We start from the raw sequence: 23099 nt of genomic DNA on the forward strand, positions 1-23099 counted from the left end.
AGGGTTGTTCTATTGACCAGGTGCAGCTGCAGGGACTAAGTAAAGGCGGAGCGGGGCGGGCGATAGGCTGTTTACATCCGATGTTCAGCTCGGCACGTCGTTACTAAGATATAATTTAACTTATGCGACATTGAAGAAATCTAACCACAGGTTCATGACATGAGCGTCAATGCTTCCAATACATCACTTAATTTCTGGCAAATTGCTTCAATGCTTATATATGCCTATGTATAGAAAATCTCAACGAAACGACTCCAAGTGTGTATGAACTCCAGAAACATTTCCCTCACTATACAGCTACCATGTTTTTGTCTAGCAGTAATCGCGAATGTTGTAACTGGAATATATATGGCTAGTCCTGCAAGCGGGGCTTGCACCCTTGACATAAAGGTTGGTTTCTGGTCATGTGTCAGCTTATCTCGCTAGTGATCGAGTTCAATGCGGCAACTTACTGTCAACAGGAAGATTAGCGGATGGCTGGCGAACAATGGTCTGGCTCCGATCTGCTGGCGTAAGATCATTTTCACATTGTATCTGGTTTTGACCGCCATTGACTGTGGTGCTGCCAGTCCATACGTCGATATGGTTGATCTTTGGGTTCGCCTTCCAGTCGGTGGTGCACTGGGCGCAGTAATCTTCGAAGCGCAGGTATTTGCGCAGGTATGGGTCGTATATGACCTCGCACTTGTTGAACTCGCCGGGCGCAGAGGCAAAAGTCAAGGGATCAGTATAGGTGCCAGTACCACCAGCCTTGAAACCACGGCCACAATCGTAAGCAGTCGCTGGGCCTAGTGGATTGTTAGCATTGGCCACTAACCCTGGTGTTGGTGACAAGGTTGTATCTTAACTTACCTGCTGGGTCGTTATCTGGGTATCCATAAAAGGTATGAGTGACCTTGGTCACTGTGCTGCAGCCCATAACGGTAAGGCTCAGGCTAGAAAGGGCGACAACGATTGAGGTACGCATTTTGACGGCTGGTGTTATGGATGGGATTTGAGTATTGACTCGGGTTGCTTGCTGCGATGTGCTGCTTGCATTAAGCCGGCAAGAGTCCTCTTATACTCCTCATCAGCTATGTCAGTGGAGAAATCTTTACGAGGTTCTATGTACAGCCTCAGCCTCGTTCGACCCCAGCTCTACCGTTTTGAAGAATAGTCCTTGGCCGAGAGTTCCATTTTCAGCAATAAACCAGATTGATGAGGGTCAAAAAACAGAAATAGAGCAGCCCGTAGTCGTCTGGTTACACATCAATGGTTAATCGGGTGCCGAGATTGCTTAGCGGTGCTTGTTCCTCTACACATGCCTGCAGCTAACCCACCGTGACAAGGATTCTTCCCCTTTTGGAACGCAACGATCTGCTTACGAAGCCAACTAGAGGTGACATAATCTATAAGATTTAGCCATTAGAGGGAAATGGCTAATCAAGTTCGCACTAGTAAGCCCAAGGAGCGTCCCGCCCCGAAACGGCCACCAAAAACGCCAATGCGATTGTGGTGTCATGGCGTGAACGGCGCTCAAATTTATGCACTGAAAGAATTAACAAGCACCAGATAGAGTGAGGATGTTCATACTGGGGTCCGGATTGGCGCACCCTGATTTTACCCGCCGGGCTAGTGTCTCTACACCCACGCACTGTACGTAGGTCCGAGTGTTCTCGCCCACAATAGGCGACCAGTAAGGATTTCTGATCGGCGAGGCTGGATTCTTTCAGCGACTCATGCTTGGTTGAACAGCTGATTTGAGGGATACAACCAGTTCTTTTAGTCAGCTACATGAGCCGCAGTTACGAGAAGAAAGCCCATCCCTTCGCCCTCGCTTCTGCCACTCTCCCGCTCTTTGGACTATACTCGCGAGCGGCCTAAGGACTCAGCAAGCCTCCTTGGCCCCGCTACAATGGTTCAACTCGGCTCCCATGCGTGGACGGTTCGCAGCCTCGTCTTGCTCGCTGCATTGTTCCATCTGGTATCCAGCTCAATCATTGCCACGTTCACGGACGATCAATGCAAAAATGCATTTCAAAGCTTCACTGTTGAAAACGGTTACCCCAATGGCACCTGTTCCAGATTGGCCGACAATGGCAAATACGGGAGTTTCCAGGTATGGACGAAAGCGAGACGACTGCCTGTAGGAAAAACCTAACGTCACTAGGTTGTCGGCCTCGATCCAGGTTGCAGTGGTGAGTGAGCAGTTTTGCAAGATGAATGCATGGAGTTACTGACTTTATCAGCGACAATCTATGGCGCCGATGCTGAGGAGTTTGTGCCTTGCTCTTCAACCGCTCTTCAGTTCGCGCAGATAGCAGCCTGCTACAATGCTTCATGGGTTTACTACAGCGTCGACATGTGCACTCCGCCCAACCCGACTATTAATCCCTCGCGTCCAACAGGAACTTCTAACGAAGCAAAAAACTCTAACAAGAATAATACGGGCGCCATAGTTGGTGGCGTCGTCGGCGGTGTAGGGGGTCTTGCTCTCATCGGCCTTGCCTTCTTCCTGGTCCATCGCCGTCATCGCAACAAGAAACACGCTCTTGCGCAACCACCTGCCATGCCGCCGCCGCCCGAAGTTGCCGGAAACGATATTAACGAGTTACCACAAGACGGCGTAAAGCCAGAGATTTATACATCAGAAGCTAACGCGCATGAGATTGGGAGAAACAGCCTATATATTCCACCAGAGCAGCCGCCTGCGGAGCTCGAAGGGAGCGCAGCTGTTCAGGATGAGAAACGCGGTATTTAGGCTACCATAGGAGGATTCTTGTAATATAATATGTATCATGGATACACGTCCTAACACCTACCAACCTATTACTAACAAACGAACTCTACTTTCTCTTACTCTCTGTATTGTCTCTGTATTGTCTCTGTAACGTGTATAAAAGACCTATGAAGTTATCTTCTTCTATCTATGCTAGGGGTGTGGGCGAGGTATAATTTTTGAAGAGGGATCACTTGACGTTAGCGATATCCTGAACCTAACTCGGGACAGGAAATAATCTCTTTACCCCCTCTTTTGCATGCTGTGTGAAGGCGGTAAAACCATAAAGGAACAGCTAGAGGGCGTGTTAGCGAGATGATCGAATATTTCCGTGCGCAATGCTAGGTATGTGAGAGTTTGGGCGCAGAGCTAGTTTCTCGTAATCATGTATAAGAGAACAGAGAAGACTCTTTCTTCACAAGAAATCAGTCCAAGATTAGGCTGCTGACACATTACGATGGGGATAGAAAGGAGTATAATCTTGGCAAAGTGCCCTGCCACTAGCGGAAGCCTGCTGTCGTACGTTTTTTGTTTTGTTTTTGCAACTTTCATTTTTTGTCCGAGTTGTGTATTGGCAAGGTCTTGGCAAGATTCCTATAAGAGATGAACTATTAATAATTTCAACATGGAGATTTTCTATTCCTGAACAAATCTTTGAAGAAATGTACATAGCTAATATACAACAGAATATTTATGGCATACATCGTTTCGTGTAAAAGGTTGAGGACACATGAGAGTCGTGAAAGCCGAAGTCCATGCATCACGTGCGCAGGCGATAAGGCTGACCCGGGTTACGCGTCATTGCAGCCGCACCCAGGGCCGGGGTCCAACACCGCCTCTACCCACGACATGGTCACGTTTCTTCGGCTTCTCTTCACCCCGCCCGCCCTATTAATCGCCTGTGTACATGTAATGTTTATTTGACCTTTGCTGGCCTCACTCGCACCAGCCTGCCCCGCAACACCGCATGTCTGGCAATCACCATTTGCTGTGGCGTTGAACGCTCCTAACCTTCATGTCTACCGTCTTTTCTTCCCTCGTGCGGCCGCAAAAGTCCCGCCAATCCTCAGCCAACCTGGGCACAGCACCCACCGGCCCTCCTCCAATCGACAGCCATGGCATCGACGAACCTGACCTTCGTGACCTCAATACCGCTCTCCAGGCACTTACGGACATATTCCCTGACATCCAGCCCGAGGTTTTTCGAGAGATGCTCTCTACTTTTAGCCCAGAGAGCAGGCTACAAGTAATCACCGAGACACTCCTCAAGCATGGCAACAAGTATGTGCGAGGAAGGTACCGGGTGCCAGCCGAGCACGAAGAACAGCGAGAGACGGCACAAAAGTACAGGTACCGCAAGGAAGATGCACCGAAGGACACGCGTGGTGTACCACTTGCACTTGAGGATAGGTTCCGGTCGCGCCGGTATAAGGAAGCTGCCAAGGAGGCTCTCTACCAAGAGTTCAAAGGTTTGAGCCATTCCACCATCAAGGCGGTCTTGGCCGAGTACAATTGGAGTTATACACATGCGCGACCGACGCTGCTAGTGCTCTCAAGTAAGAGTTGGAGATCAAGCATCACGAACTTCCTCATGCGACGCAAAGCACCCAATGCAAACGACCATCCTCTAGTTATATGGACGCCTGCCGACTCGAGGCTGAACCGCCCGCCCATGCCACTGCTGGTGAAGACGAGGAGCGACGAGCTGAACCAGGAACTCTACAATGCACTCATTCTACCCGAACACGAAAAGTATCGGGATGCGCAGCTGCGGCAAGATTTTGAGTTGGCTATGAAGTGGAATGAAGAGGAGGCCGAGCAGCAAGGCGAAATATATGACTGCGAGTGCTGCTTTATACCAAACACTCTGCAGCAAATGTCGACCTGCGATATCGAAGGCCACTACATATGCTTCCGCTGCATACAACATGCCATCAATGCAGCCCTCTACGACCAGGGATGGGCGCGCAATATCAATACCGAGTTCTGTACTTTGAAGTGCATAGCGCCAATGACTGGAGGGTCTGACGATTGCAAAGGTTGCATTCCGCTTAGTTTTGTCCGCCGGGCCCTGGAGGAGGAACAAGACGGAAAGGACAACTTTGCCAAACTCAACGAGCGTTTCGCTGCTGACGCACTAACAAGGTCACAGCTACCACTAGTCCAATGCCCCTTCTGTCCCTACGCTGAATTAGACGATCTCGCTCTTCCCAACAGAAGTCTCTTTTCCAACCTACGTTTCAAGCCTCGACCCATGATAGTAGCTTCAATAGCTTCTCTCCCCTTGCTTGAACTATTATGCTTCAAAGCCACACAAGCCATTCTCTTCGCCCTGCTCCTCTTATACACCATAGCCGCCATCACCCTCCGCCTCCCCGTCATCGCTCCCTTTCAAGCAGCCCTCCGCCGCATCCACCTCAAGCGCCGGGGGCTCCGCTTCCAATGCCTATCACCCACCTGCCAACGGGCCTCATGCCTCTCCTGCTCGCTCCCATGGCACGACCCCCACACCTGCTTCTCCTCCCAACTCACCTCGCTCCGCCTCACCCTCGAGCGCGCCACAACAGACGCGGTAAAACGCACCTGCCCCCAATGCAACCTCGGTTTCGTCAAGTCAGAGGGCTGCAACAAGCTCGTCTGCTTGTGCGGCTACAGCATGTGCTATGTTTGTCGCCAGGGGCTCGCTAATGAGGGCTATCAGCACTTCTGTGGCCATTTTCGTGATAGGCCAGGGCAGCCGTGTGGGGAGTGTAACAAGTGCGATTTGTATCGTGTTGAGGATGAGGAGAGGGTTGTTAAGAGGGCCAAGGAGAGGGCGGAGGCAGAGTGGTGGGAGCAGCAGGGTGAGGGTGCGAAAGAAGGGTTGCAGAATGAGCTTGGTAAGGATCAGGGTCTTCAGGGTAAGGGGGTGTTGGGGATGAAGAGGAGTAGTTGGGAAGCTTGGATTGAGACTGTATTGGATTCTATACTTGTCTGATCTGTTTGTTCCTTCATTTTTTCTTCTCCTTCTTCTTCTTCTTCATCTTTCTTTTTTCCTCCTCCTTGCTTGAGCGTATTCTCTCTTTTTTTTCTCTTTATTCCCTTCTCTCTTGGAATGATCTCAATATGGAGATGTGATACCCACGTTCCCGAATAACTGACTCTCCTTGCAGCATGGTCTCTTCTCACTCTTCTCTCTTCCCTGTTTTTTTTTCTTGTTCCAAAATTTACATAACTATAGGTATCATATTTATTAGACTGAACATGGGTTAAAGCGGAAAAACTGAGCAGGGGGGAAGCCTGTATCTATCTTCTCTACTTTCTCTATAAAAAAAGAGCAAGATTACTATTCTGATGATTTCAAAAAGACGATGGTTGCGTGAAATGATGAAAAGTATTGACGTTCAACGTATACATCACACCAGTATATCCAACACAAAGCAAACGCATTTCAAGACATTAACAATTGCTCATGTATACCAACTAACCAGGGAAACGACGGCGGGCCCCAAACCCCGCCATACCGTCTACACACGCAAAAAAAAAGAACACGGCATGCTTTCTTTCCTCTTTCCTTGGCCCAACACCTCATCCACTCATATATTAACGCCCGTTTCATTACGCAAAAGAAAACATGAAATCAGTACCTGGGTATGATGCAAATCGACAAGCACACACCCCCGACCCGCCCCGACCCTCCTCCCAAACCAGAGCCTCTCCAGCTCTACATTTCCCCCACTCTTCATCCTTCCTCCACCATGGAAAAATCTGAAAGATATCAAAAAGACAAAGGAAAGAAAAAACAAGGAGATTCGTGTCCCTAGAGAACAAATAAGTATTAAGGTACAAATCTGTAGAGATGTCGTATGTATTGGGCGTTGTGACTTCATGTGTGCCCGCCCTAGTGTGTTTTCTCCATTCCACTCTGTAAGGCTTATATACTTCGCCCAGAGAGGGAAGAGGGAGAAAAGAAAAATGGCATAGAAAAGGAGATAAAAAGAGCGTCATGTACGAGTATGACTCGAAGCGCAGGGCTGACGCGAACTGAGCGGGGTTGGTCGGAATAAGTAACGAGCTGGGTCGGAACGTTTTGTTTATGGTATCCAAGAAAAAAAAAGTAAAAGAAGAAAGATGATAGCGGGAACGGCTCGTGCGAAACCCGGCTCGGTACCACAAATTCGCATTACCATTGATCTTCGCTCAGAACGGGGCTGCTAGGCAAACGTTCTAGTGGAACCGAGGCGGAGAAACGGAACCGTTGCCAACGCCGTTTGGCTGGAACTCCATTTCGCGCTTCATCATGTCGAGGGTAGACGGGAAGTAAGGCTCGACACCATATGTCTTGAGATAACTAGCCGTCTTCTCAATGCGCTTGATTTCGCGTTTGACGTCCCAGGCCTCGCCTTCGCCAAATCGGCGCTGCACAACATCGACCATGGTCTCGTCGAGGCGGTTGTAGAAGTCGCGACGCGCGGCAATGTCGCCGGCGTCGGCGCTGTCGATTCCGCCGTGCGAGTTGAGGTTGCCGCCGAGCTTCAGGATAAGATCGAAGGCGTAGCGGGGTCCAGATGGGAGGAGCGTCAGGCGCTGGATGTCTGGCAGGAACTTCAACATTGCCGAGGCAAAGTGCGACGAAGATATTGAGTCGTTCAGATCGTCTTGCAGGCGGTGAAGATCAAAGTTGACAATGGTAATCTTGCGGTCGAGCTGGGCATTGAGTGTGGGCGCAGCGTCAGCAGTCGTGGTATCCATAATCTTTGCGATTGAGGCGGGGACATCTGGGAAGTTGTCAGTACAGCGTCGGCGGGTTGCAGAAGAGGGCAACACAACATACCTGGTCGCAAGCCGCGCTTGTCAATCCAGTTGTGTACTTCGGCGCGCTGTTGCTCAAGCTGGTCTACCCAGGCCTGCAGGTCGGCCAGCTGGCTCTCGAGTTGCTCAATCTTCTCGGTGTATGGCTGCACGGCCTGGTTGAAGGCAGCAGTGAGAAGGTCGGGCATACCGAGCCCCATTGGGGTGGCATTGCTGGTAGATGGCACTGTCTGGGTCCGCATAGGCATGGCGTTGTGGGAAGTAGGAGCACTCTGAGCGTACGTGGGCTCCTGGGGCTGCTGTTGGCGGGGGTACATATCCTGATCGTCGAGCGACAGCGGCTGACTGTGATGGGACTCTTTGCGACTAGATTCTGGGCGCTTATCTGCTTCGTAGTCGAATGACTGCGAGCGAGGGTTAGGTTCGTTTTCGACGTAGGAATTGGCCCTCGATCGCCTAGATTGGGTTAGCTTGCCGGGTTTGGCGGGTGAAGGGCGAGCGGGCTACCTTTTGAAGAACATTATGGGGGGAGAGGAGTTTGCGGCAGACAATGACAGTAGTCGGTGTTATAAGCTCGGAGGGAGGCGGGAAGCGAGATTGCGCCACGAGTGGAAAATAAGAGAAAGGTTGGGTTATTTGACGGCCTTAGATTGGCAGAAAAAGGGAGAGGTTGAATCACTACGGCTGGGCGTGTGTCGTGTCGGGCGGCGGGTAGCGGATGGTGGTTGGGACGGCCCCTGTCCTTCGCAGAGGACAGTCAATGACAGCAGTGCGCGCGCCCACAGCCACGCCGTGAACAGGATGCTGCTAGCAGTAGTATGTCGCTGCTAACGTGACTAGATGGCGGCGCAGATAGTAGATAAGATGGGATACCGTGGACGAGAGACGCCCGTTTGCGAAAGGACGGTGAGCTTGCAAGCTGCGCGCATGCAAAAGGAATTGGATTCCGAACCAGAACACATCATCACCACACTGGTGGAGCCGAATGCTTGCCCAGCCTCTCCCAGCCTCGCTCCAGGCCGCCCATGCCGCTTATCCACCCATGCCACGCTCTCCTGACCCATCCGCTACTCCATTTAGAGCAGTCCATGTTGCGCCATCACAGGCCGTGCAGCCGACAATCGACGACAAGACCCCGCGTGGGGTCCACGTCACCTGACCCCTCCCCCCTCAACAGCCACTGTTGCCCAGCAACGCCACACCACCTCAACAACGTCCATAGTCGTTGACAAGAAAAAAGTAATATCTTGCTTGGTACGAGCGCTCCGTCTACCTATCTAGCCCGAGCGCAGTGTTTGGCGCCCCGTTGCTTCTGCCCGCTCTCTGCATACAAGCCATACCACGGTACCTACTGACTACGCCGCCTTTCCCTTGACCTTAGCCCCCCCCTGCTTTCTTCCCTCCAAACTCTACGCCCCGGATCGTCCACTCGCTATAAATCTCTAATCCCGACACAAACACGCCAAGCAGACTAGCAATCACAAAGTGGCTAATCGTAGTCCCAATGTCCAGCCAGCTGCCCTCGTCCTTGACCATGTAGAAGAAACTTAACGTCATGACATCGCTAACTGCCATGACTACCATGAAGAGTGCAGAGGGTGCCACGCCCAAGCCACGGTTCAAGAGTCCAAAGTTTGCCGATAGCACCGCAAACGGAGCCATCAGCTTGAGCATGAGCAGCGCTCCCTGAGAGAAGGGATCGAAAATGGGTATCAACCTGTACACTGCCTCTAGAGAAAACGACGATACTGACGCAATGTTGGATGCACTGAAGAAGGCTGACTGAATGAAGAAGATGAAGAAGAGAGCTGTGCGTGCGTCGGCGAGCGTCAACGGCCTGTACTCTCCTTTTTGGACAGACTCGAGGCGCTCCACAGCTGCGTCCTTGGTTGGCTTGGCCGGGTCAGATGCCGTGACCACTGTTGATGGATTGCTTGTGCTGTGCAAGTGGACTTGATGCTCAAGGCTCATCCAGCTAAACAGACACATGCAAAAGGCAAAGTAGAAGAGTCCTTCATACGAGATCGACAGGATGATGAATGTCGGCGCGAATTGGAGAAAGATGACGACGAGGCGGTGCACATAATGGCTATTGGGATATACACCGTGCAGTTGCGGGACAAAAAGAGAGGCCGCAAGCGTCGCTCGTCCCATTGTAAGCACGCCATAGGGTATTCCCTCACGCGCTTGTAGGTAACTGATGCTACTCTTGGTGACAATCATGGAAAGCAAGACAAGGCCGAGTTGGATGCCGAGGATGATACGTGATTTGTTGTTGAGCTCATGAGATGCAAGCTCAGACTCTGATTTGGAGCCTGCAACCAAGCTCCTTTCGAAGAGCAGGTAGAGTGCACCCACGGCGAACATCAATGCTCCTCCAAATAGACTGTTCATGTTAGCAGCCGAACAAGACTGGGCAGAGTTGTTTCACATACATCAAGCGCACATCCTCTGCCTTGATTGCAGGTAGCAATGTGAAAGCACTCATGGCTACACATGACAGCACCCATGCCGCGACTGTTGCCATGTTCTTACGCATAAAATCTTGACCGTAGATTGCTGGCCAGCATGTTGCCAGCAGATAGCAGGCTGTGTAAATCTCCCGAACGAAATAACTTTGGACCTATTCCAAGTCAGTACAAAGTGCTCGGTGTCATCAACTATTTCACATACAAGAGCCTCAAGCAGACCGAAGAACCCCAGTGTTGCCAGCACAAGCTTCGCTACATCAGCACCAGAGTTAAGATGGCCCAACAAGATCTTGCTTCCTTTGACAAGTGACAATCTCTGGGCATATATTTCCTCCCAGAACAAGACTGGAAAGAATGCATATGCGTAATAGACAATGGGTGATTGCTGCTTCAACAGAACGCCATAGAGTGCGACGAGCACCGAGGAGAATATTACCATGCTCGGAATCGTCCGCTGTGTCGGTACCTCCTCTGTCAGCACATGGAGGTGAATCACTGTAGTAACAGCAAAGACCATCCAGCCAACATAGCCAGCAGTTACTAGTGTTCGCAGAAACAACCAGTCGTATGTTTGCAGATAGCGAAGACCCTCGAGGCCAAGATCAATCAGATCATACGTCTGACGAATAGCCTGCTCGGCGTTACCTTGGTCGATCGCTGCCTGTATCTCTGACACGCGATGCTCAACCGAGTGCGCTTCGTCGCCAAGGCCAGAAAAGGGCTTGTACTTTAGCGTGGTAGACTTCTTCACCTCCTCCTTGACATGGTACATTTCCAAAATTTCTTTAGCATTGATAAGGAGCGCTTCAGCCTTTGACTTCATATCTGTGTCAAGGTAAGAGAGAGGCAAAACTCCAACAGAGTTGGTGGGAAAGTCGAGTCCAACAAGGTACGCCATCAAGGCTGCGACATCAGCCTGGTCAACATCGTGTCGCTCGATTTCATCCAGATTCCAGTCCGATGAGAACTCGGTGTGACCTCTGGCAATACCTGACGTGTTCCTCACCGGCGGTGCAATACCAGCACCCCATGTAATCAGGGGTGTGCGTGTATTATCCGGATGTCCATCGCCATGACTACCCCAATCGCTCATGCCGTGATCGGCCGTGAAGATGAAGGCTGTCTTGTCGTCGGCATAGAAATCTTCAATAAGTTGCGTGATTCTCTGCACCCCTCGGTCCACAATTTGTAGATTGTGTAGGTACTGCCATGAGTACGGTCTGTGTATATGGCCCGTCGTGTCAAGTCCTAGCAGGTGCAAGAAGAATACATTCTTCTCTTTTCGTAGCTCAGCATCCAATGTCGCATTCGTTTTTGCGTCAGCAAAGAGTTTCTCAACACGCTCAAAGACCCATTCGTCCAGTGCCCAGGCGTCTTTTGACGAATCCTCGTCCTCAGCAGCGTAACAGTATGCATCCACTCTTCCTGAGACTGCTCCCGCTTCGAACATGGGAAGAATGTCGGGACTGCCCCAGCTCCATGTATGTCTACTTCGGTTGAAGACGCTGTCGAAGTTGACTGGGTTAAGCTTCCATCCTGTTGTGACAGCAGAAACATCCTCATACAAGCCTGCGATGAGCGCAACATGCCCGGGACGCGACTCCGTGGGGACACGAGTATGCGAGACACCAAAAGTGCCTTTTTCTAAGACGCGAGAGCGGAGGAACGGAGCGAGAGGGCGAGGGGTGTCTACGTCGTCGGCGAGAGCGGTCGGCGGATTGGGGTCAGGGTTGGGAAACGATTGAAATGCTTTGTCCGCGCGGAGACCATCGCCTGAAATGTGGTTAGCCTGCTAATCGTTGCACAAAGACGACGCATCTCACCAACAAAGAGTACCAATCGCTTGGCCGGAGCTTCTTGCGTCTCCACGCGGTGTTCGCGCATGCCATGGACAATAGGGCTGACAAAGTAAATTGAGAAGCAAGAATATATGTACGTCAAATGGAACACTACCGCAATAAGCAGGAACGCATACCGCCTGAATTGCGACATTGTGAATGAGTGTAGAGAAAGAAGGAGGCGCGCCTCGAGGACACGTTTTGTTGCGACGCGACCCGGTACTCAGTACTCAGATGGTTGACGCTCTACGACGTTGTCCCTGCCAAGAGTTTACGTACGTCGTCATGTTAAGGAGACAGACCCACGTTGCCCCTCGTTCCTACTGACAGACAAGTCAAACAGGCATTTCACCCTGTGGACACTATTCGTCAATCAACCAGTCTACTGCAATCCCCCGTGGCATGTGTGATCAACAGAACTGCAAGGCTGGCGCTGCGTCGCCCAAATAGGAAATACCGAGCTTGAGCTCCGCACAAGCAACTGCATGTCTCTTCGTACGGATCATTTGATTGTTATAAATGCATGTTATTGCTACCAAACCTGCCACAGCAAAACCTCAAAGTATCTGGAAAAGCGACCGATTGCTGCTTGTATTGACATTTATCCATCATACACCAAGCCTCTTGTCTATTCTTCGACGTTGAAGTTTGCACCTTCCCTAAGGCCTTCAACAACAAGCTCCTGGCCTTCTGCACGCTTGTAAATATCCTTGATATCATCTAGTACCATGTTAGCATCGTTCAAATCTTATTGAAGTAACGCGTCTTACCAGTCGTTGTCTCGAAGTGGCTCGTAGCATCGTAGCTCTTTGACAAGAAGATGTTGTCATTAGCACCACTCTCAATTGGCTCGTAGAGCGGGATAGCTGGTCCCATGAACTTCTCCTCGATTGATCCAAGGCGGTCGAGACCCGGCTGAAGCTCAAGATGGTGGTTGCTGTCGCCCTCAGCAATAGTGGAAACAATGGCAATGTAGTATCCCTTGGGGCAGACGTTGTGTGCAGATGAAACGACTGCAACGTAGATATCTAGAAGAGGTGTTAGCGTTTTTCTGCAAGCCAATTCTTCTTCACATACCATGCTTGCGTCCGACCTGGGATTGGGGAATAATCAATTGCAGGGAATCGGCATCTGATGTGTTGGGAACGGGGTGGTTGAGAATGCAAATGGCCTTGAGCAGGTGTCCGGTAACACGGGCTTTGCTGGGGAAGTATGAAGGGTCTGCAAGGATCTTGCCTGCCTTGGTCTCAAACTTCATGCCGTCACCAGGAACGTCCTTCTCCTTCATGGTGGCCTTGATGCCAACAACCTTGCCGCCCTCGTAAATGAACTCATCTACGTCGGTGTTGAGCATGTAGGTACCACCATAAATGGCAGACAGGCGAGCGAAACCCTGAGGAAGTTCTCCGAGACCGTACAGAGGGTAGATGTATGGTGACTTTCCATATCGTGCCATGGAGTTTACATACAGCCTGATGCGCTGGATGGCATCTTCTGCTGCACCCTTCTCCTCGATGTAGTCGTCGGTTGGGTAAAGAGCCATAGAGTGACCAACGAAATCGCGAGTGGAGGGCTCAAGACCAAATTTGTCATAGATATCCTTCATGGTGCTGTTCTTGACGTCCATGCCTATTGTATATCAGTCATCCTGCTCCGAAAAAACATTTAGTCCATAGAGGGTCATACCCTTGTGTGTGGCTGGGTCATCCTCCTTGTAGGCACCAACCCACTCGAGGAAGTTCCTCGCTCGGCGCTTCTCGAAAAGGCCCATAAGGGGTGATCGAAGAGCCTCACCGGCGTCTGAGGGGACCTTGGCAATGGTCGCCTTGCTGCCGTTGCCCTGCTGAACATAGCTACCAGCGATCTGCTTGAAGTCGAGGTATTTGGTGACATCGGTGGAAACGAGGATGTTGGTCAGTTCGCCGTTGGCCATGAGAAGCTTAGGGACGAGATCGATGTTCCAGTCGTTGACGCGGCCATACTTCTTCCATGGCTCGCCCTCGGTCTGGCCGTATCGCTTGAAGAGCTACACGACGTGTCAGTGAGTTGAGTGATGGTTATTGTCCTTGGATACATACTGCCTCGATGTTCAGCGATGCTGCCTCACTGTGTGGTGTCAGCTTTAGTTCCCCTCAACAGTGTCTACCAGCGCCACGCACCCTCCGTAGTGGTCATTGCGATCAATGTGGAGCACCTTCTTGCCCTTTACACTAAGCACACTGCAAGGATATCATCAGCCAGTGTCCGGTTTTGCTTTTTGTCGGGGTGCTTATGTTACCCTGAAAGCACACATTCGGTGAGACCTGGGGGATGGTTAGCTGCGTTGGCCTGCGTGTTGCGTAGGCGGGGTAATAGGGAATGGCAACGCACCTGTTCCCAGGACCACGACGTCGTATTCTGGAGCAATTTCTTCCATGGCTGAATGAGGAGAGTTGTGAGGATAGGGGTGGTTTGCAGACTGCAGTAGAAGAAGTCCACTAGAAGGCGCGTGGGTAGGTGGACTGAGGGCGGTGAGGTGGATGTGGGGTTGGAGCTCTTTGGGAAGCGCCTCGCTAATCTGGTCGAGTTGTTTGTGCTAGCACTACTTTCATAACTCAACGCGTTTGGCATATGCTACGCTAGTGCTGTTCACTATCTGACACTATGCAAGACGAAATGCAGAATAACCAGGCTGCTTTGACTGCTGGACGAGCCTTTGTTTGTATATGTGCACTGTGAATGAACCCTTGTTCATCGCCGCCCAGGATCTTGCATATACCCCGTACTGATTGTAGTCGCATATATGTACCATCGTTGTCCCCAGCATGCCAAATAGATGTGCAGAACTCGTCCGAGTGCACGCTAGCTGGGTAGATTTTGTAGCAATAAGGACATGCGGGCCGTCTTCAAACATGCAGCATTCATCTCGACTCTGCTATCGTCTTGTCCTTCCCAGGCTCCTCGCTCGTCGAGGCAGCTTGAGCCTCGTATAGTGCATCATCAGCTTCTAGTGGGTCCTGGCGAGGGTGTCAGCACCATGCGTTGGATTGTGTCGAGGAGCAAACTCACATATGGTGGTTGTGTGTACTGTGGGCCATCCGTCCTAGACAAATCAATGTCCGGATCACGCTGTGCCAGAGCATATGCCTCTTGGTACGCCTGATGCCTCTCAGCCAGTGTGTCCAAGATTGCCTTCATCGTTTCCTGCACTGTCTTGTCGCGCTCTTGATTCTCATAGTCGCCATAGCCGGCATTGAGGCGCTTCCGCTCAATCTTCTCTGTCGCAAGGCGATTCCGCTCTTTGACGCATACCCACCACAGCTGGTGGAGGGCGTCCCAATCTCGACTACGCAGCTCGCCGACAGTCCACGCTCTGCCTGTGTCCCCGTCAGCTACCGCCTTACTCGCCATGAAGCCAACTGCTGTATACCATGCCTCTGCTCATCCACTGGTGTCTGCAGCAGCTTTTGGTCCTTGAAGAATCCCCACAGTCCATGATCTGGGGTGCCGGTAACTTTGTGTTCGATTGGCACCGGCTTTGGCAATTGCTGCTTCTCAAAATCTTTTTGCCTGACCGACAGCGTTTGCCGTGGCCGCAGGGCTGTCGCCCTCACTGCAGACACGCCTCTGATTTTGTTGTTGTCCCTCTTCCGCCATTGTGGTGACGTCGAAAAGCAGGCCCTGGAGCCATTGTGCGCGCATTGGGCTGAGGGGACGAGAAAGACGAGGAGGGCGTCGGATGGCGTCGACGCCAAACCGGGTCGTAGCAGTCGTGTAGAGGGCATCGTCGCCATGGCGTTGGTGTGGGCTGTGCTTGCCGACAAATGGGCGCAGCAAAGTTGCAGCTGGAAAATGCGACTGGGGTCTGCAGCTAGCGCGCCCAGCGCCCATGGTTGGGATGGCCCAGTCAGCCGCCGGGGGTTGTGATCTTCCATACATATAAAGAGAAGCCACCCCCACCCTCCTATTCTGCTCTTCAACAAACCTCGCGCTCATCACCCCGTGTTGGGCGCCCTCCGATAGTTTCCAATTTCATTTGACGAATTCTTCGATTTCACCAGCGGGTACCAGGACCCGCACTACAACATCTCGACATGCAATATACCTCTGCCACCATGCAGTCCGGCTTTGCCCGACCCTACCGCCTGTTCTGGAAGCCGTCTAGACTCACTGTCGGCATCAAGCCTCCATGGACTACACTCTGCTGAGTGGCAACTTGCGCCTTCTTATTCCGCTCCTCAAGACAACAATCATTTAATCGACACTTCTTCCCTTTTGTCCAACTCTTCCGCCTCGACTGGCAATCTTATCGTACCGGACGCCTCTCTTTACCTCACCGCCGACCTCAACCTCTTCTCTACTGGTGATTCGCCGTATCTTGGTCATGATTTCCAACTGTTTCCCCAAGGCCATGCTTCACTTCCTACTGCTGGAGATACTATCGATACGCTTGCTATGGCTCAAAGCATGAACCTTTCCAACAACATGGATACGGCAGCGCAAATGGCCAGAGGTAAGAGTGGCTCTACGATGCATTCAGTGATCAGTGTCTGATTTGTATAGATGACTCTCAGTCTGGTTCTTCTTGGACAAGCCACAAGGACCGGAGCTCGTCATCTCCTGAGCACGTTTCTTCATCCAAGACATCGTCTACTAAGAGCAGTCCTGTGGTACAAGAGCCCGCTTCGCGTATTGAGAAACGAAAAGCCAATACGCTTGCTGCCCGTCGTTACCGCCAGAAGCGGGTTGATCAAATGAGTACTCTGGAAGCTGAACTAAAAGAGATCAAGGCCGAACGGGATGAGCTCAAAGTCCGCAACGCCAGGCTTGAAGGCGAGGTGGACACTCTCCGTGCTCTTCTTCGTGCACAAAAGTAATAGTGCATGGGCAGATGAGCAAAAGGGGTGGGTTCTGACCTTAGGGGTAGGACATGGTCGGTTCGTGGACTTTTGTAACGTGTCCATGTGCATGTAATACAATTCAATTCTTTTTCTACGAATGCTACGAATGATTGCGAAGACTCATAATGGCGGCAGTCTTTGGTGCAATAGTCCTTGCCAGGATCACATTCACTCATGATGACGAAGAAGCAGAAGAAGGGCATGGTTGAAAGTCACGATGAGTCTAGGCAAGTTGGGCGCAGCTTAATTCGGTAGGGTAGTCATGGAACACTCAAGGCTTACGCCCCGACTTGAGGCATTTCCTCTGACATATCAGCTTCGGTGGCGCACTCACATATGTGCACTGAGATCTACTGTTACATACTAGGCCTATACTTACAGTGTGAGGTTTCGCTCTTGTCCACAGCCAGGCATTCGGCGGTGCTTCGCTGCATAGTGCTATATTCAGCCCCACTTAGCTGTCCAATCAGACAGCAGTATAGTGAGTCATTCTCACTCACGATGTATACGGCTAGCACTAAGTCTTTAGTGGCTTGCCTTGCAGCCCCGTTTTCCGGTCTGCCATCTGCATATGTACATGCTCATGTACATGTACACCTCCACTACACGCATATCCTGTTCGCAATCTTGCGCTGTGCCTTGCGCCCTACAGCGACCGTGGGCGCTTGACGTCACTCTCCGCCCACGACTTGGACCTCGGCTCCTCCGCATTCCTGTCCAAGGAACTGTGACGACAATGGTAGTAGTTACACCCAATTTCGGCCCAACTCTAGCGAGCTGCACAGCTCTAGGCGACCCCGCGCCTAGTAACTTGTTCTGTCAAAGTCTGCATCACGTTACGATGCTTTGATGAGATCAATTAAACAAAGGTCCTTTCCATGTCAGACTCTGCCGCTTCCAAGTATCCATGGCCTTCTCTAGCTAAGTGCGTACCTTGATTGCCATGGGCATCGACGAGGCGTCTCTTAGTTATCTATAAGTATGTCTCGACGCGATTCATGGGCTGTGCTCGCAGTGCCGCTTGCAACAAGGTCAGTCAAGTTGCGCCTCAGATTGTTGGTCATTCAACCGCGTGCAACGCAGGTTTCAGCCTCACCGATCTCTAACATCTCGAACGCAACGTTGACGCCAGCCCACTGTCCCGTTGCCGAGTCTATCAGTTCATGCAGGCTCCCTGTTACATACTCGGATACATCCACTCGAGACTGTTGTCTAGTCCGTTTGTAGTTAGCAGACGTTTGGGACGTTGGCAATGCATCAGTTTTGTATCCCAGTTTGGAAATGGCCCCCGTTTTGTGACCTTGCACCCTTTGTCGGGGGCCACACAGAAGCCCACTTTGTTTTTGCCTCTAGCGTAGTTATACAACTCAAATATTGCCAGGCCTCGGGCCGATCTTACGGGAGTACGAGGTGGTTAGTACTATACCGGTTTCTAAACCCAGCCCTCCACGTTTTCCCGCCCTCCAAGCGGCATCACTAACCTATCATGTCTCGTCAGGCACGACTGCGGATCGCTGCGCGTCGAGCCATAGCTTCCGTTCCACTAGCACCATTTCCACAATTGTGTTGATAGTCTTACTTAGTCGGCACACGCAAGGGTCACGAAACGCTCTACGGAGCAGTATCTCCCGCTGGTGGAGAACCCGGGGAACCCTAAATCTTGGGGACTCGCCCCCTATAGACCACGTCTGGTAGCCAACGCGTTCATGTTCGTTGTTTGTTCTCATCATATCGTTCTCTCGGCGCGCATCTCTATCGTCGCCATTCTCGACTTGGCGCCGACCACAATCAACTCCTATTTCCAGGGAGAAGCGAGCAGGGCTATACAAAGATGTATCTACGCCCAGGATTCGTCGTGGTAATCGTCGGGGGAGTTCTGACAACAATATCAACAATCGTCGTGGCGCTCCGGTGAGTTGATGTGACAATGACAGCTATGGCCCAAATCCTAATCAGCCGCTACAGATATTACTGCCGGTACTTTCTTGTCGGATCTCTCAGCGCAAGCGACCATCTCATGCTAGTCTCTCTGGTAAGGTTTTACCAATGCCAAGCTCAAGGCCAATGCTGACAAGATTGACTAGGTCATCGCATGGGGAACTTTTATAATCAACTACTACCAAGATGTGACGAGCAGTGGCTATCGACCCACATACCTCCGTAGACCTGTAAGAGAGAAATTTCAACCAGCCCCTCTGAGAAATATTCTGACACATGCGCTCAGGACAAAAGGCCAGAGATTGAGGGCTACGTGCTGGGAGTACTCATCTCCTGGTGGGCCTACCGGTTCGTCTACGTTATAGGACTTGGCTTCATCAAGCTCAGTATCCTCTTCTTCTACCGCTCCATTGCTGCCAACGTCACCTTTCGCCGAATCGTGTATGGCACGATGGGGTTTGTGGTGCTGTACACATTTTCTGCGACCATTGCCGCAATCTTCCAGTGCCAGAATCCAGCGAGCGCTTGGTCCACGACAAACTACTTTGCGCAATTCGACCCCACCCTCCAGAGAGAGCCCGCTGTGTGCTGGGATCCAGTTCCGCTATGGGTTTTTTCGTCAGCGTGCAACCTACTCACCGATGTCATCATTCTGTTGATGCCACTGCCGACGCTGCTGAGTCTCCGGATACCAATGGGCAAAAGACTAGCACTGATTGGCATCTTTTCTGTGGGATTGATGGCTATTGTTGCATCTTCAGTACGCATGTGGGTCATGTACATGTGGGCTGAGTCTCCTTATAACTCTGCGCGATACGGCGCGGATCTGCTCCTGTGGGGTCAGGTTGAGACCAACAGTGGCATTATATCTGCCTCTGTACCATTTCTCCGTCTTCTCTTCCGCAACAAGGAAAAGAAGCCGCAACAGAGCGGCACACCACAGAAGATTTTCGCGACTCCACCAGAAGCCCAGCCACCAACGCCGCCAAAGGACGACGAGTACAGTCCACGTAAAGTGCCAGATGTAGAGATGTGGCCACTTCCAAACGAGAAAGGCCTTGACAGGGGAGATTCTGTCGGTTTCATCACAATACACGAAAGATCGACGATAGCAAGAGAGTCGAATTGGGGTCCGTTTGTCACAATACCAGAGAGCTTGAGCTCGGATGGCAAAGACAGTCCATATCTGGCACCTCCATTTTCGCCGCATAAGACGGCGTGAGGCAAATGAGATTTCTTTTGTTTGGTTTATATGTAAGTAATGTTTATATGTGCATGCCCGGAACGAGGTATACGTGTCTTGATAAGAGCGGAAGTAGCTGGGCTACGGGGCTGCTACGCAGCTGATGATTTTTGTGTATAATACGAACGCATATCAAAAACGTAATGATAAATTTCACCCGCATTGAAGCTGATGGCGCCTTGTCTCGGCAAGGCTCGTTCCCGTGACTAAGAGGCGGGAGGAGGGGAGTTCCAACAGAACATGTTGCACAAGAGCGGCAGCATAAGCATGGGTGTGGAGATGGCGCCTTGCCAATCGGGGCTAATAATCTTGAGGCGGACGCATCCATGGCAGACGCCGATCCTCACGCGGCCAGAATCTGGAGCGCAGCGGAGAGGTCACGTAGCCTATTTGCATGCGTCGTTAACGTCTGAAGCTTCACTGCCTATCGTGCTCACAAGTACAAAACCCTTGTTCAACACAGCACACCATCCAACCGCCCGCTTCCCCACATGCCGGCATAAGAGCAATCAGACTGAAGCCCTCCTAGCTTGCCCACCGTGGCTTCCTCACGCCGTATCAAGTGGTTCCTCGCCGCCGTCGCTCTCTTCATTGGCACCACCGCCATCCTGGCTTCGATTCGGCTCGGCGGGCGTGTACCTTCGATCCTGCAATACATCAAACCCCCTCCCTTGCGCAGTCCCCTCTACACACAGCCCTTTCGCCCCTTCACAAACTCCACCATGGCCCCGGCCCAGTACAAGACACCGCCTCAGCTGCCTCCCAAGTTCACTGCTACCAAGCAGAGCCTGGTCGATGACGCTAAGCGATTGGTATGTCGCCCTGTTTCTTGACCATATCTTATTGCAGTTATTGTTGTAGTCATCGTCGTCGTCATCGCTGCCTTGGTTCCCGCAGCAGGCAATGCTTCGGATAGATGCTGACGTGTGCCCCCAGATTGACAGGTCACGCAGTGTCCAAGATAGCATTGTCCGCGATGTCAAGCCCGAGAGTGCAACCTTTGCCAACACAGTCCTCCCAATTGCCCGCGATGACAACAAAATGGCTATTGAAGCGCATATTCTCGGCTTCTACAACGCTGTGTCGACCAGCAAGGAGCTACGTGACGCCTCAAGCGAGGTCGAGCAGATGCTTGACGACTTTGGCATTGAGTCGTCCATGCGTGAGGACGTCTTCAATCTCGTTGATGCGGCGCTGAAGAAGGGCGAGAAGCTGGACCCTGAGTCGCAGCGGTTGCTGGAGAAGGACCACAAGTCTTTCATCCGCAACGGTCTGAACTTGCCTGCGGGTCCCAAGAGGGACCGGTTCAAGGAGATTAAGCAAAGGCTGAGTCAAATCGGCATCGCCTTCCAAAAGAACCTCAATGAGGAGAATGGAGGATTGTGGTTCACACCAGATGAGTTGCACGGTGTTCCTGAGGATGTTCTTTCTGGTCTCAAGAAAGGCGAGGGTGAGAATGAGGGTAAACTCTTCCTCACCTTCAAGTATCCCGACTTGTTCCCTACTCTCAAATACGCGACCAACCCAGAGACACGAATGAAGGTCTTTGTCGCCAACGAGAACAAGTGCAACGATAACGTAGCGCTCTTCAGGGAAGCTATTCTCCTCCGTGACGAGGGAGCTCGCCTCCTTGGATATGACAACCATGCGCAGTTCCGGATAGAAGACAAGATGGCAAAGACTCCCAAGACGGTCAACGACTTCCTTGGGGATTTACGCAAGAGACTCGCACCAGGCGGCAAGAAGGAGATTGAGAAGCTGATCGAGCTCAAGAAGCAAGATGCTAAAGAGAATGGGTTAACTGGTCCGTTGGTCGAGGACTACTATCTCTGGGACAACAGGTATTACGACCGCCTAATGCTGGAGAAGGACTACCAGCTCGATCACCAGGTCATTGCTGAGTACTTCCCTCTGTCAACAACAATCCAGGGCATGCTGAAGATCTTCGAGGAGCTCTTCGGTTTAGTCTTTGTTGAGATTGTTGGCGAGGAAGACAGGGCTGCGCTTGCGGATGGCGGCAAGGGATCTGACATTGTTTGGCACGAAGATGTACAAATCTTCAGTGTTTGGGACGATGAAGGCGAAGGCGCTGGTTTCGTTGGTTACCTGTACCTTGATCTTTTCCCGCGAGATGGCAAATACGGTCATGCAGCCAACTTCAACCTGCAGCCTGGCTACATTGACGAGAATGGCAAGCGACGCTACCCCGCCACTGCCCTCGTCTGCAACTTCTCCAAGCCGACGCAGAAGAAGCCTTCGCTACTGAAGCATGATGAGGTTGTCACTCTCTTCCACGAGCTTGGACATGGTATTCACGACCTGGTGTCTCGCACAACCTACTCGCGCTTCCACGGCACCAACACTGTCCGTGACTTTGTCGAGGCTCCATCTCAGATGCTGGAGAACTGGTGTTGGACGCCCTCGCAGCTGCGTTCGCTGTCACACCACTACTCGTATCTCTCTCCCGAATACGAGAAGGCGTATCTAGAATCGTCTGGCAAGGATTCAAAGCCTTCGGAGCAGATTCCTCAATCGCTCATTGCCAACCTGATCTCTACCAAACATGTCAATGATGCCCTCTTCAACTTGAGGCAGTTGCACTTTGGTACTTTCGACATGGCTGTCCATGAACCTGCCAGCCATGAGGAGCTTGAGAAGATGGATATTACTGAAAAGTACAACAAATTAAGATATGAGATCAGTCAACTTAAGGGACCTGAGTCGCTGGAGGGCGATAAGAAGGGTGACTGGCACTGGGGCAATGGAGAGGCTACCTTTGGTCACTTGATTGGTGGCTACGACGCTGGGTAAGTCTTTACAAACTATATTGGAGAACAAGACATACTGATAACTATAGATACTACGGCTACCTCTCCTCTCAAGTCTACTCTACGGACATGTTCTACACTGTATTCAAGTCCGACCCCATGAACCCCAAGGAAGGTCGTCGTTACCGCCATACTGTCCTCGAACGCGGTGGCTCAAAGGAGGAGATGGACATCCTTGAGGAATTCCTTGGTCGCAAGCCTCAAACTGAGGCTTTCTACAAGGAGCTGGGCATCTCGCAGTAAAGTGTGTATGTGTTGCTACGGAAGATCTTAGCAAGCCAAATGCAAGACATTTAGAGTAAAGAGTTATTACAAATAAAAAAAGATTCAAGTCCCTGAGGTTTCTGTCCTC

General features: G+C 51.4%; 10 protein-coding genes across 10 annotated transcripts; 5 read left to right on the forward strand and 5 right to left on the reverse strand.

Moving 5' to 3' along the window:
- Positions 1-204: 204 nt before the first annotated feature.
- COCSADRAFT_116013 (uncharacterized protein) lies at positions 205-1016 on the reverse strand. The gene is made up of 3 exons (XM_007701229.1): positions 853-1016; positions 453-788; positions 205-398 (listed from the first exon to the last, which is right to left on the reverse strand). The coding sequence occupies exons 1-3, from the start codon at positions 965-967 to the stop codon at positions 313-315; spliced, it is 537 nt and encodes a 178-aa protein (XP_007699419.1). The 5' UTR covers positions 968-1016; the 3' UTR covers positions 205-312.
- An 836-nt stretch (positions 1017-1852) lies between these two features.
- Positions 1853-2740, forward strand: COCSADRAFT_180876 (uncharacterized protein; the record flags this gene model as incomplete). The annotated part of the gene is made up of 3 exons (XM_007701230.1): positions 1853-2098; positions 2150-2177; positions 2229-2740. The coding sequence occupies exons 1-3, from the start codon at positions 1895-1897 to the stop codon at positions 2738-2740; spliced, it is 744 nt and encodes a 247-aa protein (XP_007699420.1). The 5' UTR covers positions 1853-1894.
- An 863-nt stretch (positions 2741-3603) lies between these two features.
- On the forward strand, positions 3604-6092 carry COCSADRAFT_36239 (uncharacterized protein). Its single transcript, XM_007700938.1, has one exon. The coding sequence runs from the start codon at positions 3774-3776 to the stop codon at positions 5733-5735; it is 1962 nt and encodes a 653-aa protein (XP_007699128.1). The 5' UTR covers positions 3604-3773; the 3' UTR covers positions 5736-6092.
- Positions 6093-6964: 872 nt separating this feature from the next.
- Positions 6965-8070, reverse strand: COCSADRAFT_25858 (uncharacterized protein; the record flags this gene model as incomplete). The annotated part of the gene is made up of 3 exons (XM_007700864.1): positions 6965-7515; positions 7572-8005; positions 8057-8070. The coding sequence occupies 3 exons, from the start codon at positions 8068-8070 to the stop codon at positions 6965-6967; spliced, it is 999 nt and encodes a 332-aa protein (XP_007699054.1).
- Positions 8071-8541: 471 nt separating this feature from the next.
- On the reverse strand, positions 8542-12106 carry COCSADRAFT_116023 (uncharacterized protein). The gene is made up of 4 exons (XM_007701231.1): positions 11844-12106; positions 10223-11793; positions 9985-10172; positions 8542-9935 (listed from the first exon to the last, which is right to left on the reverse strand). The coding sequence occupies exons 1-4, from the start codon at positions 12010-12012 to the stop codon at positions 8927-8929; spliced, it is 2937 nt and encodes a 978-aa protein (XP_007699421.1). The 5' UTR covers positions 12013-12106; the 3' UTR covers positions 8542-8926.
- Positions 12107-12486: 380 nt separating this feature from the next.
- On the reverse strand, positions 12487-14274 carry COCSADRAFT_159880 (uncharacterized protein; the record flags this gene model as incomplete). Its single annotated transcript, XM_007701232.1, has 8 exons — positions 12487-12578; positions 12629-12886; positions 12936-13487; positions 13545-13884; positions 13937-13964; positions 14018-14077; positions 14137-14161; positions 14229-14274. 8 exons carry the CDS (start codon positions 14272-14274, stop codon positions 12487-12489), a joined length of 1401 nt encoding a protein of 466 aa, XP_007699422.1.
- Positions 14275-14524: 250 nt separating this feature from the next.
- COCSADRAFT_36243 (uncharacterized protein) lies at positions 14525-15680 on the reverse strand. Its single transcript, XM_007700939.1, has 3 exons — positions 15268-15680; positions 14907-15214; positions 14525-14854 (listed from the first exon to the last, which is right to left on the reverse strand). Exons 1-3 carry the CDS (start codon positions 15629-15631, stop codon positions 14759-14761), a joined length of 768 nt encoding a protein of 255 aa, XP_007699129.1. The 5' UTR covers positions 15632-15680; the 3' UTR covers positions 14525-14758.
- A 131-nt stretch (positions 15681-15811) lies between these two features.
- COCSADRAFT_36245 (uncharacterized protein) lies at positions 15812-17107 on the forward strand. Its single transcript, XM_007700940.1, has 2 exons — positions 15812-16350; positions 16401-17107. Exons 1-2 carry the CDS (start codon positions 16293-16295, stop codon positions 16712-16714), a joined length of 372 nt encoding a protein of 123 aa, XP_007699130.1. The 5' UTR covers positions 15812-16292; the 3' UTR covers positions 16715-17107.
- A 1016-nt stretch (positions 17108-18123) lies between these two features.
- COCSADRAFT_180882 (uncharacterized protein) lies at positions 18124-20080 on the forward strand. The gene is made up of 5 exons (XM_007701233.1): positions 18124-18151; positions 18237-18649; positions 18704-18770; positions 18823-18906; positions 18963-20080. The coding sequence occupies exons 2-5, from the start codon at positions 18570-18572 to the stop codon at positions 19896-19898; spliced, it is 1167 nt and encodes a 388-aa protein (XP_007699423.1). The 5' UTR covers positions 18124-18151; positions 18237-18569; the 3' UTR covers positions 19899-20080.
- Positions 20081-20641: 561 nt separating this feature from the next.
- Positions 20642-22990, forward strand: COCSADRAFT_88801 (uncharacterized protein; the record flags this gene model as incomplete). The annotated part of the gene is made up of 3 exons (XM_007701234.1): positions 20642-20731; positions 20856-22726; positions 22777-22990. The coding sequence occupies 3 exons, from the start codon at positions 20642-20644 to the stop codon at positions 22988-22990; spliced, it is 2175 nt and encodes a 724-aa protein (XP_007699424.1).
- Between the last annotated feature and the right edge of the window lie 109 nt (positions 22991-23099).

This window comes from Bipolaris sorokiniana (genome assembly GCF_000338995.1).
Source record: "Bipolaris sorokiniana ND90Pr unplaced genomic scaffold COCSAscaffold_6, whole genome shotgun sequence".
NCBI classification, from domain to species: domain Eukaryota; kingdom Fungi; phylum Ascomycota; class Dothideomycetes; order Pleosporales; family Pleosporaceae; genus Bipolaris; species Bipolaris sorokiniana.